This window comes from Lepeophtheirus salmonis, chromosome 11, assembly GCF_016086655.4.
Source record: "Lepeophtheirus salmonis chromosome 11, UVic_Lsal_1.4, whole genome shotgun sequence".
NCBI lineage: Eukaryota > Metazoa > Arthropoda > Copepoda > Siphonostomatoida > Caligidae > Lepeophtheirus > Lepeophtheirus salmonis.
Window position 1 is genome coordinate 17317447 of NC_052141.2, and position 15789 is coordinate 17333235.

Here is a 15789-nt window from a genome sequence, read left to right on the forward strand (position 1 = left end):
AATCAAAGACACTTTCAGACATTTAACACAGTGGGACACTTGTGCTTATTTTTCTGAACTTTTAGTTAAATTCAAAGTCGTCCACGTAACAAAAATAATTTGCCCAAGTTTCACTATTTATAATAGATGAACGCATAAGAAAGTTGACATATATTATTGATATAATCTAGGACACCTGAAAACGAGTAAGCTCAGTTTTTGGGACTGTTGAGCTCAATTATTTGTGACCCAGGGTTAATGTATTGGCATATAGTGTATAAACTATTCGAAAAAGTTTATAGACCAAAAGTTTCTCATTGGTTGCACTCTGAGCATGTTCTACTATCTTTACTATCAAGTTCTAAGCAAGAAGACAGACAATTCGGGATATCATGAATTAGAGACAAAAGAGAAGGAAGTGATTTGGGAGGTATCAGTGTACGGCTATACTGTTCCCCTAATCTCAATCGGGATGATACTTCATTTATTAATATCCATTCGTATGATTCATTTTATCGAGGAAAAAAAGAAATTGAATATTAATAATGAGTGAAAAATAACAAACTTAAAGAATATAAAAATAAAATTTCCTAAATTAAAAAATCAACTTTCGAAATTAAGGAATCATAAATAAAAGGTAATATTTTTAAGAGTTTAATTGACAGTTTTCGTACTCCCAAATTATAAATTGGTAAAATTGGTTGTCTTATTTGGAACAAATGATCAACAATAGTATATTTAGTAATAATATATATTTGACATTTGGTATCAAAAATGAGATTTGAGTTATAAAAACGAAGAGATACATCAAAATATATGCGTGTAATACGCGGTACGTAAAGATAATATTTCCCTATTTATTAAAAGGATGTTTGGAACTAAAATAAACATACCTATAAATAGATTCAAATCAATCATTTTCAAGAAACAATATCAAAATTTCCATTTTTGGATAGGTTCTCAAAAACAAAACGCGTCCATGAAGGACCTTTTTTGTGGCGTTCGATAGTTGTAGAGAAATAAAATGCAGAATAAAAAATATCCGGCGATACCAAATTTATCACTTTTGTCATTATTAATGTACACCCTAATATATATACAGGTAATGTTTTTACTATAAGAATATCAAATTTTATCGTGTTCAAACCCTAAGCTTTTATTGATGAGATTCATTAAAATATATATTTTCTATGTACGGACAAAATGAATGAAATAGAATACAAATTGATACGAAACTTTAACGACGTAATTGATATGATCGTTTAACCGTTTATTATGTAATCAAATACTTTTTATTTTTGGGATGTTAATGATGTTCAGTAACGGAATAATTCTCATGTAGGTATAGAGAGCTCAGGGGTCATCGTGTGAGCTATGAAACAGCAAGAGATATTTTTTTGTATACATGATATTTATTAATGTCCAAGACTATTCCATACTGTCGACACTTTCTTAAAAACATTAAAAATAATTTGAGTAAATGAAAAAATAAAATATTAAAAAAAAAGCCAAGAATGTAAATTTAAAACCTCTAAAAATAACTACATTGATATCCAATGATGAAAATCCAGTGTAGAGTGGGTATGTTAGAAAAAAAACAACTGAAAATCAACAAAGAATAATGATCATGACGTTTCATTAGATCAGATACAAACAGCTGTGACAAGAAATGAAGGAGAAAAAGATATAAACAATGACATAGGTAACAATGTCGATCCTCAATTCTACTCTGAGTCCAACAAGGACTTGCAATGAACAACAAATTCTCAGGTCTTTTATGAGCCCACACGAACGTTCAATCCGGTTTTATATAATAATGTAATTGAATTTATTTAAGATAGAATGTTAACTACTCAGCAAGTAAATAATAATGACAACTCCTGAGGAAAAGAAAGTTCTATATTTATTCTTACAATTACAAATTAACAGAGCAGCTAAAAAACACACCGGATTTGCATCATTGTTGATATCTATATTAATAAAGCAAAAAAATTCGGTTTGTTTGCCTACCAAGGACTCATTTTTAATTATGTTCTAAATATCATAACGAAGCCATAGAGAGTTGCGCCGTATTGTGGCAAAAAATGAGAAAAATTTTGTGAGGAATCACCTATTTATTTGAATACAAAGCCTACAGTTTACTCAGATATGTCTATGAAATAATAGCCTGGACCATGTATAAAAAGGCACAAAAAAGTAGTGAATTAAAAAAAAATTGATTAAGATTTCATTTTTTTTTTTTTTTGTTTCAATTTTATTAATGATAGATTGTTTTTTTTTTTATACATTGACGGACCATTGATTTCTGGTCCTAACATACTCAGGATATTCATTACTCTATATGATATACATCAGGGATCACTTGAACCGTACAACTTTTTTCCACACATTTGTACAGACATTACGACAAGCTTTGTTTTATGAATACTCAACATTTGTTAGGAATTGATCAGACCTTAATTATACTGCAAGTAATCAACGTTCAAAAAACTGTTTAGGATTTTAAAAAAAGGAGGAAATGAAGTGCTCAGAACAAATTGTCTGTAGTTGAAAAAGTAGCATCGTGGAAGGAAATTATTTATACCCTCGTTGTTATAATTTTGCACAAAAGTATTTCAAACATTTTAAAAATTTGTATTTATTATTCCGTGAAGGAGTTCTTTTGATTAATGTGTTAAGGAGATATTTTTTAATATGTTTCCTTCCCGTTCCATTCGTATCTTTAATAAGACGTGACGTGGATATAGATTTTGTTTATTGCAATTTATATGGTATATGCATTGTAGAAATATCCAACATTTCTCTATTGACAAATGACAAGGAGCAACAAATGAGGCACACCACTTATCCTTCTACTCTTCTTCTTCTTCTTTTTTTTTTTTTTTTTTAAGTGTTTTGCTACAAAATGAAGAGTTTTTATAAGTATTTTGCTAAGGAAAATCATCAAAATAATACAAATGAGGCTATATATTTCTAATAGAAGGGGCATTTTATTAGTACTTTACTCAAAATAAACATTAAAAACATATAAAAAAGAAAAAAGTACTATCAAAAAGTACAAAGTTGGTCAAAGTCTACAAGTCGGAAGATTTTGATTGAAATTTTACTTTTTTTTTCTATTAGCTTCTGAATTATTAGCTGCCATTCTCTTTTTTGTTAAAAATCGGAAGTCATCATCCAGTTATGCACTTAAATTTTTACCCATGACATTAAACAAAGCGAATGAAATTGTTAGAAGAAAGGCTGACTAGGAGTGTCCTTCCTCGCGCACTTTACTCCCACAACGATGCTAATTTCAGAGTCTAAACTGTCCTGCATTCTGTCAATGAATGTGGCAACAAATGAAGACCGAGAATTTGGGGTGCCAAGTAAACTGTCTTTCTCTCCAAGAGTAGCTGTGATGTAAGAGAACATGGAGTAAGCATAAAGACAGGAGAGGTAGAGAAGGTCGGATGGAGTCGAGAACCCCCCCTCTGCTCATTATGTTGATGAACTCTTTCAGGTCTACATGCTGATTGGTTGGGCTATCGAAGGTTATTGAGGTCCGGAGGTGTGTCTCTGATGACCATAAACTCTTGGCATGATGTACAGCTGATCTTCTTCTTCAAAGAAAACCCAATTTATCCGGCAACAAAGTAGAGAGCATTACTTTCTCCCTTGGAAGCTAGTTCCTGGAGGTCAAAATGAGCTCAGCTTATACCAGGTCTTCATCCAGCAGAGCTTTAATTTCTGAAGTTGTCAGACCTGAAAATTTAAAAAATTAAAATATTGTAATCATATTATTATATTGTAAAAATAAGTAATACCTAAATAAAGAAGCATACTATGAACAAATATCATATTTAACTGAGAATTTGACATGACTCAGAATACGAATCTTTTTCTCTGCTTCCAGGATCTGTCTCATGCTGATGTAGTAGATACCTCTACTTAGTTGTCTGTACCAGCCCAACTTTCCTTCGATGGGATTAGACTGGAACATGCCAAGGAGTTCTATATAAAAGAAGTCATCATCTAGGAGAAGATACTCTACCAGATCTGCTACGGCAAGGCACGTCTGCTTTGTTGCTAAGAAGGTCTCTGTTGTGAGGCCAGGTGCTTTACTGCTTTTGTCAATCGATGAGAAAGTCGACAAAATATATCCAGAAAGAGAGGCCAAGTTTGTGCTTTGAATATATTCTAGCTGTTGGTTTGGTGAAGAGGAGAGCCATTTACTCACGAATGAAAGAGAGCTTAAAAGCTTGTGTATGCTCAATCTCTGAGGAGTTGAGAAAATTTACGAACTTGTTGAGAATGTCTTCCCAGGTCTCTGTTTGATTCAATTCTTCTTTTGCTACCAGAAAGGAAGCCAAATTGATGTCTTGAATCACAGTGTTGACCTTGCCTTCTAAGGTGATGTGTGACACTGCCTTTTTGTCAATTAACACGCAAGAGTAGTACATATTGAATGGCATGTCTGTCTCAAATTGGATGATGGCTACTACTTGAAGGCCCAATTTATCATCATGGAATAGCTTCAAAAGGGCAACACTTGGTTTTGTGATGAGGATGAAGTCTGATGGGAGTGTCTCCTTGTCCAATTTGTCCACAAGTTCTTCCACAGAGAGGACAATCAAGAGTACAAATTCCAGATCCTGTTGTAGGTCATTGAACTGTTGAACACAACATGACGTGGTCGCACCTTGAGTTGGCCTTGATGACGCTTTAGGAGTTGAGAGGTAGTTGGGGCATAAGGATTATACTACATCTGGTTTGAGGTATCTGTAAAAGAAGGACAGTTATAAGCATACTATCTTCCCGACATTTTTTAACAATTACCATTCGCGAAAACGGCAATCCTTAGAGAACCTATCAAAAGTGAGCAGTTTTCTTACCTCTTCTTTAGAGCCTTGTAAAGAGTTTGACTTCTTTTAGACTCACAGATAAAATCAGAGTCGTGGAAATGCAGGGAATACAGCTTTGTACTTTTGGATGGTGCTTAATCTGTCTTCTTCAGATTTGTTTCTGTTGGACTGGATCTCAGCTAGGCGGTATCAAAACTGGGGTTTCTCTCTTTGTTTGGCCACAGATGGATCATAACACCAGACTGTTGTGGCTCGTTGGCATAGCCCGTTCTACACCCTGGAGCACAATACTTAGTGGGCATGATTGGAATTACATAACATAATAAAGATGGCGTCCACCAAGTAATTAATAGTTATTAGTTATTACTTATTATCTTACCAAACACGTTGCATTGTTGTTGTTGTTGTTTTCAATATACCCATGCTGCATGTGTATTTAAATTCATGTTTGCACGTTCCCGGTCCTACTTACAGGGGTCCTTGATTTATCATTTCATGAGTTAAACAGTCATTCATTAATTGTACAGTGCATCCCTTCGAAAGGTGAAAGAATTTTCCCAAGCACAATTTTATCCAGTTTCTCAAAAAATACACCTAATATAAAAACTACGAGCCCACTCCTTCTCCACGGCAGCCTTTAGGGAATCATAAAGATGGTGACACAGCCTTTTCTCTTGACAGTGCCCTATATCTCATAGTCAAGAGGTTGCAGGGTGGTGAGGGTCAGAAATTCCCTAAGTTGTCTTCAGACCACTTTTGAGTTTTTTTTAGGGTGATGGCTGGGGCGGAGTCTTGTTGGAAAATATAATTGCTCGTAAGGTAGTAGGCCTTCATGTTGGGACTGGCCATTGTCTTCATGACCTCCAAGTACATATCTGCAGTCCTTTCGATATTTAAAAGGTGAATTCATCTTCCCGTGGGATCTTAGGCCTGAACAGGTCTACTTTACGTATTTATGTGGCGTCCAAGCAACTTCTTCTCCGTGGCAGCCTTAAGGAAAACCAATTTCCATCAGAGATTAAACAAGCACTTCCTTTTGATGGCACACCAAATACCACAGTTAAGAGGGTGCAGTCTTGTTAAGATAAGAAATTCGCCAGGTTGCCTTTGATCACTTTTGAGTTATTTTGCCTTGTGGGTGGGGGCAGAGTCTAGTAAGAAAACATAATTGTTTTTGGGAAGTTGGTATTCACCCATGGAAACGCCATTGTCTTCATAACCTGCAGTTACATGTCCAAGCCGATCTTGGGGTCCTTTAGATACCAATAAAATGAATTCCTCTACATGTGGGATCCTAGGCCTGAACCCCTTGCAGATCTACTTTAGGTATTTACCCGCCATCCCAGCCACTCATTCTCCACGCCAGACCTTAAGAAATCTATATTAAAGAGGGGAAATATAACTTCTTCTTGATGGGCCCTATACCCCATAGTCAAGAGGGTTGCAGTCTGGCGATGACGGAAACCACATTGACCAGAGTCAGAAATTTGCCAAGTAGTTTTCATACCACTTTTGAGTTTTTTTGGCCTTGTGGCCGGGGTGGATTCTTGCTGGAAAATATAAATGCACTTGAAGTAGCTGGCCATCAACCAAGGGAAACACCACAATCTCCATGACCTACAGGTGCACATCAACGCCGATCTTGAAGCCTTTTGAATACCAATACATACGTACATGATACGGGGAAGATTGAGTTAAGGTATCAGCTTTCAAAAAACTTTCAAAAGGGGGTCACATTTGTTATTGTTTTGTTTTACTGTCTTTAATATTCGACAATATCAATTACATAAATTATATTTACTGTGTTGTAATATACTTTCATCGCCACAATGAAATAATAAAAAGTTGAATGACGTTATTTGAGAAGCCATATTGAGGGCAAATTAAGTACCATAAATAAACTAATAGGTTCTAAACTCTAGCAAGCATTCTTTGGTATCTCAACTCATCGCAATAAAATAAGATCTTCTTTATTTTTTCCATGCTTTAATTCATCACATGCAAATGTGGCTCGTCTACACAAAAGCGAGATAGTATGATTTTCCTTAAAATTGAGTGTAAATTATATTTGTATTCCTCGACGAATTATCCTCAAATCTATTTTTAAAAATTATTCCTATTAAGCCTTTGGTATGTCTTAAATTCCACATAAAGTATCCAAATTGATTTTCACAATACCGAGTGATCTATCCAAATCTAAACACTTTTGATTGATAATTATAATTACATATACGTGGCACTAAATAATCCATAAAAATTATAAAATAAAACAAGACTTGTTACTTTGATAGTATGTATATATAAAAGAATTAGTCTATATTCATTTAATCGTTTGTACTACATACAAGGTACTATGATAATAAGAACAATGAAACACCATCTCCCCTTCTAAAGAGAGTTCAACACCAATAATTATTTCAATACATAAAACGAGGACTTCGTCTCAGCTTGGTCGGAGATTTAGGTATATCTGAAATTAGTTCCATTTGTGTATAATCTCGCTTTATATGAATCCATTTCTTCGCTTTCTGGACCTGTCTTCCATTTTGACCTCATAGGAATTTGTAATAATATTCTGTGATCTTGGTTTTGAATCCCTAAATTTCAATTATGTGACCATGCCATATGAAAAAATTATATACAATTGATTTCAAGAATAATATTATAGAGATATGTGAAAATTTTAGGCAAAAATGGATATCTCCCGAAATCTTGGGATAAAAAAATATAGGGATCGTTACTACCTATATATTTATGACAAGAAAACTTCACTCCGTAGTTTGAAATCTCGTTTGGCCTTATTTTTATAATGTCCCATGTAAGGAACGTGGATTTCTAAAACAAAATATGAATTATTTTATATTCAAATGGTTGGATTCAGAGCCAAGATCACAAAACATTATTAAAAATTGATTCTTAGATGTGTGTAATTTTAATAAAATTGTTTATTTCTTATTTTAGGGACTGATAATTTTAATTTAATTTCTAGAGTATAATATTTTAAATTATTTGAAAGAAACTTACTAGATAATCTTTTACAAAACTGATCTGAAGTTGACACTTTATTTTTGGAGGGATAATTCATAGCTTTAAATTATTAGTTTTATTATTTTCTTAAAGTTTACTTAAGAAACCCTTTAAATTATATACACTTTGATTTTGAGTTGTATACATTAAGTCAATTCATCATCTTTTTCTCAAGAACATTTTTTCAGGATTTCAAATATTATCCCTAAATGGAAGAGTTAAATGAAACACCACGTGATGTTAATATAAAATTACAATTACGACAAATATTATAGTTTTATAACCGTACAAAATTTGCATGACTTTCCAAAGTGGAATTTATCATCAAAATGATGTTTTTCACCAAAAAAAAAGATTGTGTGATTGGAGCTTGTGCTCCAACAGATAGTATTAGAGCCAAAGTGATGATATGAAAATATAGTCGTCACCGTAAAAAGAAGAAATAGTTCACCAAAACTTTCGAATTGTAATATTTAGGCAAGGCTGGGAAAATAAGTAATAATACTATCAGAAGAATTCGACCCTCTTTTTACAGGAGTGTATGTGACTATTAGCTTAGTTTATGAGATTTTTGCTAGATTTACACTCAAATCCAACTTGAGCAATGACATTAGAAAAATGATGTTGTTTTCTACATTTCTACCAAATAGGAAGTTAGGAAACTCTCATTTCTAATAAAGTGTTAAATAGCTTTGTAAAGCAACGTCTTGGATTTGTCAAAGTCAATAAAATTAGTAGGGTTTTGGTACATTGAGAATGACATATTGTAAAGCTGACTAACGTTGTTAAATATAATCAATCTGAAACCGTTTTAAGACCCCCCCTATGAATACTATCTTGAAAAGTTTTAATGAGATCTCAATCTTCGCCAGAAAATTCAACAACATGAGTTATTGATTTCTTAGAAATCAAAAAGGTAGTAAATGCATTCACAATCTTTAATTTTGAAGAACTACATGATGAAAGAGGCTATGTTTCCTGATATATAAAACAATAGTCTGACTTGAGATTCTTCCATATTAAAGTTAGAATTAGAAAAACTATTTAAATCATGAATTTATTAGACCTCAGTTGTTTCTTTTTTAAATCAATCTTCTTCCTTTTTTCATTATTTTAGAAGACTCCAAAATTTTCATGTTACATGACTTGCTGTATTCCAATGTGCAGAAATTATTATTACCTTGTTAAATATAAATGATTCTATGGTTTTTCTCAAGTTTTTATTAAAAAATATATTTCTAGTAACCTTGCTAACACTATTCATATTCTTTGACCTTCTTCTTTTTCTTCTATTCCTACAAGAGTATAGTGTGAAATTGGGAGGCAAGTCCCCCTTCATATAGTCCCAAAAACAACACATCATATTTGATATTATTATCTTTTAGTTCGGATCAAATAAATGATAAAGTGATCTAATAAATATTTGAATAAGAAATAGGGGAAAAAATATTATCTTTATAACATATAGAATTGATCAAACATTAATTAATTATTCTTGAAGGAGCTGATAGACGTAGCCATAGTGAAACCCATAGTTTTCGTTCTTTGTAATATTGGGCAAATTATACTTAGCAAGGCAGGTCATATTTGGACGGGCTTCTTTCAAAGCCCATCGACCAGGATCGCCAATGAGAACATCCCCTTTGAAATCCCTAATGAGTCTCAAAAGTGAATCCACAATTTCATGATCATAAAACATATCTCCAATACAAATGATATCAAAACTCTCATTATGAAAGGATTCATTCGACTCAGCGTCTTGAAGGTAATTGGTTGAGGATATCTTTAAATTAGAGACTCGGTTTGCCTTAGCATTGGATAGGGTAGCACGTAGTGCCTCTTGATCTATATCATTCATATGTACAGTTTTCGCTCCCATCAAACTCGCTCCTATCCCTGTAGCTCCACATCCACATCCCAAGTCCAGAACTTTTTTCCCTTTGACCAAATGAGGATGATCTAGAATGTACTTGGTTAAGGCTTGTCCTCCAGGCCAGTATATAGCCCAGAAAGGATCTTTTTGGAAAGGAGAGTCTTCATACTTTTGATTTGACCAGGAAGGACATTCTGGATCCATGAGATTGAGTTTTATTTGTGGTGTAAGACGAGAAGAAGTTTGAAGTATTGTTCGATACATTCTTGATACAGGAGGAGAAAATGAATTAAACTTTAGATATATGTATTGCTTCAGGATAAAAACAATCTTAAACAAAAATCAAGAAAATGAGAAATTCTACATTTATTTCAGAGACATATTTAAGTCAATTATTATCGGTTTTATATTCAAATTTGTAGGATGAGCTTATATTAGGGCTGCAAAATTCTGGGAAATTTCAAACATGGAAACTTTCTTTGAGAATTGGTTAAATATTAATTGTGAAGAATATATATAAAACAAACAAAATATAGAAAATGGGACTAAAAAGTTGAAAAATAATATCCAGTTAGATTTAAGTTGAATGTTATTGGTTCTTTTATATTTTGTCGTAGGTTGCCTGTTACTCTCAACCTCAAATAGGAACAGACAAAAATATTTGGAATTTAGTTAAAAATAACTCTTTTTTTTACTATTGAGATATATTTTGTTGACCCGAGCCGGAAACATACTAACTAGCAAAGCATAAAAATGACTTTTTTGGGGGTAGTCATCGTTGGAGATTTTTTTTCATATAAATTTTTTTTCCTCAAGTAAGTTCTTCTTATATTTCAGGAGCGAAAATATGTTAACTGCAATGTGCTCTTTTATACAAATCCCTGTTATGTGGCTTTAACAATCCTATCTGCAATGCAGTTTTATATTCTTTAATAGAAATTGCAACTATTAACTACAGTAGCGTGCAACCCGTATTATTAGCTTTTAACCAATAAATTATTACAATATTTTAATTCAATAGTTACATCTACCAGTATAGAACAACATATAACATCTCCCAGTTGAATAAAATGTTATTCATCATTGAAGTGTAAACTTTATTATACAGTTCAAAACAGATAGCAATGTTTAGGTCTGTGTTTAATATATTTTGCCTGCAAAAATGTATAATCGGATCAATGCACTTTATAAAGTAGGTGTTAGTAGCAGGCAATAATAATTAAAAAATAACTGAAAATCTGGGGACTAGATTAAGCTAATGATAAAAGCAAAATTTGAATCTCCTAACTACATTGGCGAAGATATAGTCACTCAAATATTGAAAATTAAAAATTTCAGCGCAAGCTTCTATCCAGATAGTATGTTTTCGCCCTGGCTCAATGATATATTGCCGATATACTTTTTGTCTAGTAAGGTTTATGGGCAGAGCCATGTAAAGGGAAATGCATAAATGAGTTACAAAATATATTTTTTTAAAGAAATAAATCAAAGATTAGTAAAAAAAAAGTGGTCCCTTAAGTCGTGAGCCTTGAATATTGGGCTCACTTTCCCTTCATTATCCTGCTACTATCTAAATATTAAATTGAAGCCCCTTCCTCCCCTCTTCTGCGTCCCCTAACATTTGAACAGGGACAGCTCCAAAAATCAAATACTTTATGTTATAGTTACAATAACTGAAACAACAAAATGAACCCTTTTCTAAAACCATGACTATTGAAATATATTTGGTATGGGGGATCGTCAGTATACTCAGAAGCTCAATATCTAATTGATTGAATATTGAAACAGTAAAAATGCTAAAATATTATCCTTAAAATCTATAAGGAACATTTCGAAATTACATAACTTCCTCATTTGAAAGTTCCGAAACGTGTGTCTATGAAAATTTACCATTAATTCTCCGCCCTTTTACAAATCTAGTTAATATACCCTAGATTCTAGCTATGGTTAAGAAGTTTTATTTGATTTTAAGGACTTTTATTCCTTCATGATGGTGACAATTAGTTTTGGGTACTTTAAGTGAAAAATAATTTCGTCGTTATAAATGTACAGAAGTAATAAGAGAAAAATCATTCTAGCTTGTTTTTATGTTGACTACCAACTTATATAATTATAATTTATAACTTTACAAACGCGCCTACATAGAGTACTTTATTCAGACTACTTACAGTTACTACAACATGTTAACTTAATGAATCACAATTTGGAAATGTATGAAATATTGTTTATTTTTTAAAAGATGAGTCCTTTGCTAATTTAAGAGGAATTTCTCCACTCTTTCGATACTCCCGAATGAATTCTGGTCTTTCAGAGAGAGGAGGTAAATAGGGGTATATTCCAGCGGAGCGCCTACTCCTGTACACAGTGTTCCAAAATGTCTTACAGGCTTTATAATTGTCGATTTCATTAGTACACGCGGATTTGTTATTGCTGTTGTTCAGACAGTCAATGGAGAAGCGACTCTCATTGAAGCAAGGATCGCTTTCCTCTTGTGAAGGTATGGATCTCATATTTTGAATCCAAGATCTCTCATACACTTTTTATGAGCCTCAATAAGATCTCCACAATTCTCTTCCCCTTTGCCTGCAATGCACTCGTCTCGGGGACGCCGCGTTTCGGGACAAGCACAGCAAGGCTTAGGCCTTGGCTTCTCTTCCTTATCTCCAGAGGGGGATGATGTAATTTCTGTCGAAGACATTCGTCTTTAGTGTATGGCAATATAACTATTAATCACTTATAATTGTATCCTATCACGAGCCAAATGCAGATCCTCCACTCAAAACGAACCGATTACATAAATACTTACAATATTTACTAGATCATAGTTATAGTCTTATAGAATATCAAACTAATAATAACAATCATGACGTCAGCGAGAAATATGAGAGGATAGCGCTCACGCGAGGTCTGTTTTTCTTGTAGGGAAGACAAAGACATGTTATTAAGGCTTTAAAAAAATAGTTTTAATGGCTAAAGAGAGTCTTCACTGAGGTCATTTTGTAGGCTCTGAGGGAATATGTCTACTAAATAAATGCTACAAATTTTTAATTCAAGTTAATACTTTATTGGCGTTATTTTTAGGTTGATTATAAGCATGAAAATATATTAACTATAATCTATATTAAATTAATGAACAGTAATTTATAGATTATTTATTCTGAAACAACTACTACGTGTTTGAGAATCCATTAATTGTCATTTAATCATTAACATCTAATATATTCAATTAAAAAGTTGATAAATTGATTAGAAAAAAATATGGAATTACATCAATTTGAATATGAAAAATACAGGGGTATCTTCTATTATTCCTATAATTAACCAATTTTCTACATCATGTAAATATAGAATTTGGTACATAGCTGAATGATTCAATTTACTTCAAACTACCCTACTACACTTAATAACTGACGTCATACATAGTATGATAATTGAAGGAGTCGCCATCTTGCGGACTCCAAGTTGATATTTTTACAACATAATATGGACAAACTTTACATAAATTTTGTAACTTCATAATAAAATTGGCTAAAAAATAAAGAAGATATTTATTGTGTACTACTTGATGCAAATGATTAACTATGATATTTAAATTAAATCAAAGCAATTGGTATTGAAAATCCTTAAAAATGCTAAATTTTTACAATTATTATTTTTCAATCTATTAGGGACGACAAAAATAGGATAATTAGAGGCAAATATGTTATTATTTCCATTGTAATAGTTATTTTATTGCCTTTATATAGGTATGGCGTGCACGGAAGTCTATATGTGTTTTGGGAACACCGTAGAAATACTGGATGTGCATTACTTAAATTGGGAAATCAATTTGACTTTATTTATATATAATGTAGATAAATTCTTAAACTTTTACACGGTTTTATTTTTTATTTTTTTCTTCGTTTAATCTCACCATTAGCTGAAAAATAAGTCATCCCAAGATAGCCTTAAAAACCACAAATGTAGTGTAATGGATTAAACAAAAGCTGTAATGGTCTTGTTAATTTTTTTTTTATCTAGCATATTGAAAACTTTTGTAAAAATCTGGTTATGCGACGTACATCAATTTTGACCCGGCATTAGCAACTTCAATCTTTATTACTGTTTTTTCTCCTTTTTTTCAATAACTATCATGAATTCTCTGGAGAGTGTGAGAATATATATATATATATATACTCGTATTTTATATAATACCATTTAATTCGAGGTATTTTTTAAAGAAATCATCTTTAGCACAATATTATGTTCTGTAACTCATGAAAATTTCATTGAATTCTCTTGATGTTTAAGAAAGGTCTGTTGTTTTAATGAAATATCATATTTTATTAGATCACAGATTTTGGTGTAGATTATGAAATAAACACTACAAGGCGTAAAATTCCTGTGATAAATTGGTCATAACTTCCTTAATATTGAAGAAAAACACATGATTTTAGATTCAAAATATTTTTTTTTCCATTATCTATTTGATAAAACAGGTTTAAACGGAAAAAAATTAAATTAAATTTTTTTTTGCAACATATGTACCTACTATATACAGCATACACTATTGAAATAAGATTGTAAAACGATATAATAACATATTTATAATACCTTTTTAGGATTTTAATATATTTGGTATCTGATATATTATTAAAATTATAAAAATAAGCAAATTCAATATTAGGCCAATATTACTGATGACTACATATTTACAAGTATTTTAGTTGTTCATTTTTCATTCTCCGGGCGAAAAATCCAACGTTTTCTTGAGCCATCTTCCTACTATATCGTTCCTCCTCTATCCGTTAACATGAATCAGGGAATAGTTGATCAAATGCAGGCCATTATTAATGTTATATTTAATAAAAGTCTTCTGGGTCCTTTATATAGCCCAAGAGTTGTCAGCCAAAAACCTTCATTATTTGATTCAATATAGAAGAATCCACTCTTAGCGTATGCTTTGACTTCTTGGTTCTCCAATAAAGTTTCACCTTCTATTTAGTACCTTTTTGAGAGTTCATGATCGGTTTGACTCATATTTTGAGTCCATGGATGCATTTGAAAATGGCCTGCATTTGGTCAACTGTTCCCTGATTCATGTTAACTGATGGAGGAGGGACGATATAATAGGACAATGTCCCAAGCAAATATTGGATTTTTTGCGCTGGATAATTAACAATGTCTTGGTCCAGAGATAGACAACCATTCTTCCAGGACAACCATTTCTTTGGTTGTCCTGGCTTGGTGGACATATCAAAATAATATGCTGCCCGGGGACGATTAGTCTGCTCCTTTAGCTGAATAATTATTTGCAGGGAGTCGTACAGACTGTTCCAGCGAGTTTGAGTCGGCGGGACAAATGCTGCCTTGTCACCAAACTACTTTAACCTCATCGCAGAATTTAGAAGAGTGGTTGTATCTTGTCCAAACCGCTTGCAAACCTGCAAAAATTGTATGTGATATTGAACTGTATGTGTTGAAGTACAAATCGTTTCTCCTGTTGGTGGCCTTCTTAGCATCTGTGACCACGACTAAATTCAAGGAATGAGCTGGACACCTATTGGAATGTAAATAATTAGGCTTTTGAAATATGTAATTCATAAAATTGAGGGGGAAAAATACGCAATCATAACACTTTCAAATCTTTTTGACAAATAAAAATATATGTTACCTAAAATGCGTCCGAAGGTTGCAATTTATGTTACCAAGGCCATAATCTAGGATATTTTGAGCACTGATCCCTTCTAATCATACCCCATCCTGGTCTTTCTGTTCTCGATCCTCTTGAATTTGATCTGTTGCCGGGAGGAGAAAGGCTGGAGAACCAATTGAGGTAAGTCCGGGGATTCGAATTGAGTTTCAATCTCTTCCAGTTGCTGCAATTGTAGAAGTTGTACTTACAATCAACATAAAAGTTATTGTTTTAGGCATTGAATGATGAAACCAATAAAATACTTATCCAAAAAAGGTCTGAGATTTATAAGTGTTGATTCCTCTTCACCTGATTTCTGGGAATTAGAATGAGAATTGCCCTGGCTAGCCAAGCTGTCGAGCATATATTGAGAGAACTTTTCATCATCATCA

The 15789-nt window shown here is 32.7% G+C and overlaps 2 protein-coding genes and 1 long non-coding RNA gene across 8 annotated transcripts in view; 1 reads left to right on the forward strand and 2 right to left on the reverse strand.

The window, feature by feature from the left end:
* The window catches only part of LOC121125932 (venom dipeptidyl peptidase 4), a 34358-nt gene that overhangs the window by 14155 nt on the left and 4414 nt on the right, over window positions 1–15789 (forward strand). The window lies entirely within an intron of this gene.
* Window positions 2950–4988, reverse strand: LOC139906571 (uncharacterized). Its single transcript, XR_011782200.1, has 3 exons — window positions 4854–4988; window positions 3786–4740; window positions 2950–3723 (listed from the first exon to the last, which is right to left on the reverse strand). It is a non-coding gene; the product is annotated as an uncharacterized lncRNA (long non-coding RNA).
* The window catches only part of rdgB (retinal degeneration B), a 74266-nt gene continuing 67536 nt past the window's right edge, over window positions 9060–15789 (reverse strand). For all 6 annotated transcript variants that reach the window (XM_040721191.2, XM_071891713.1, XM_071891714.1 and 3 more), the window contains one exon: window positions 9060–9988. In XM_040721191.2, the coding sequence (XP_040577125.1) occupies window positions 9939–9988 (50 nt within the window). In that variant the 3' untranslated portion in view covers window positions 9060–9938. The remainder of the gene's footprint in view (window positions 9989–15789) is intronic.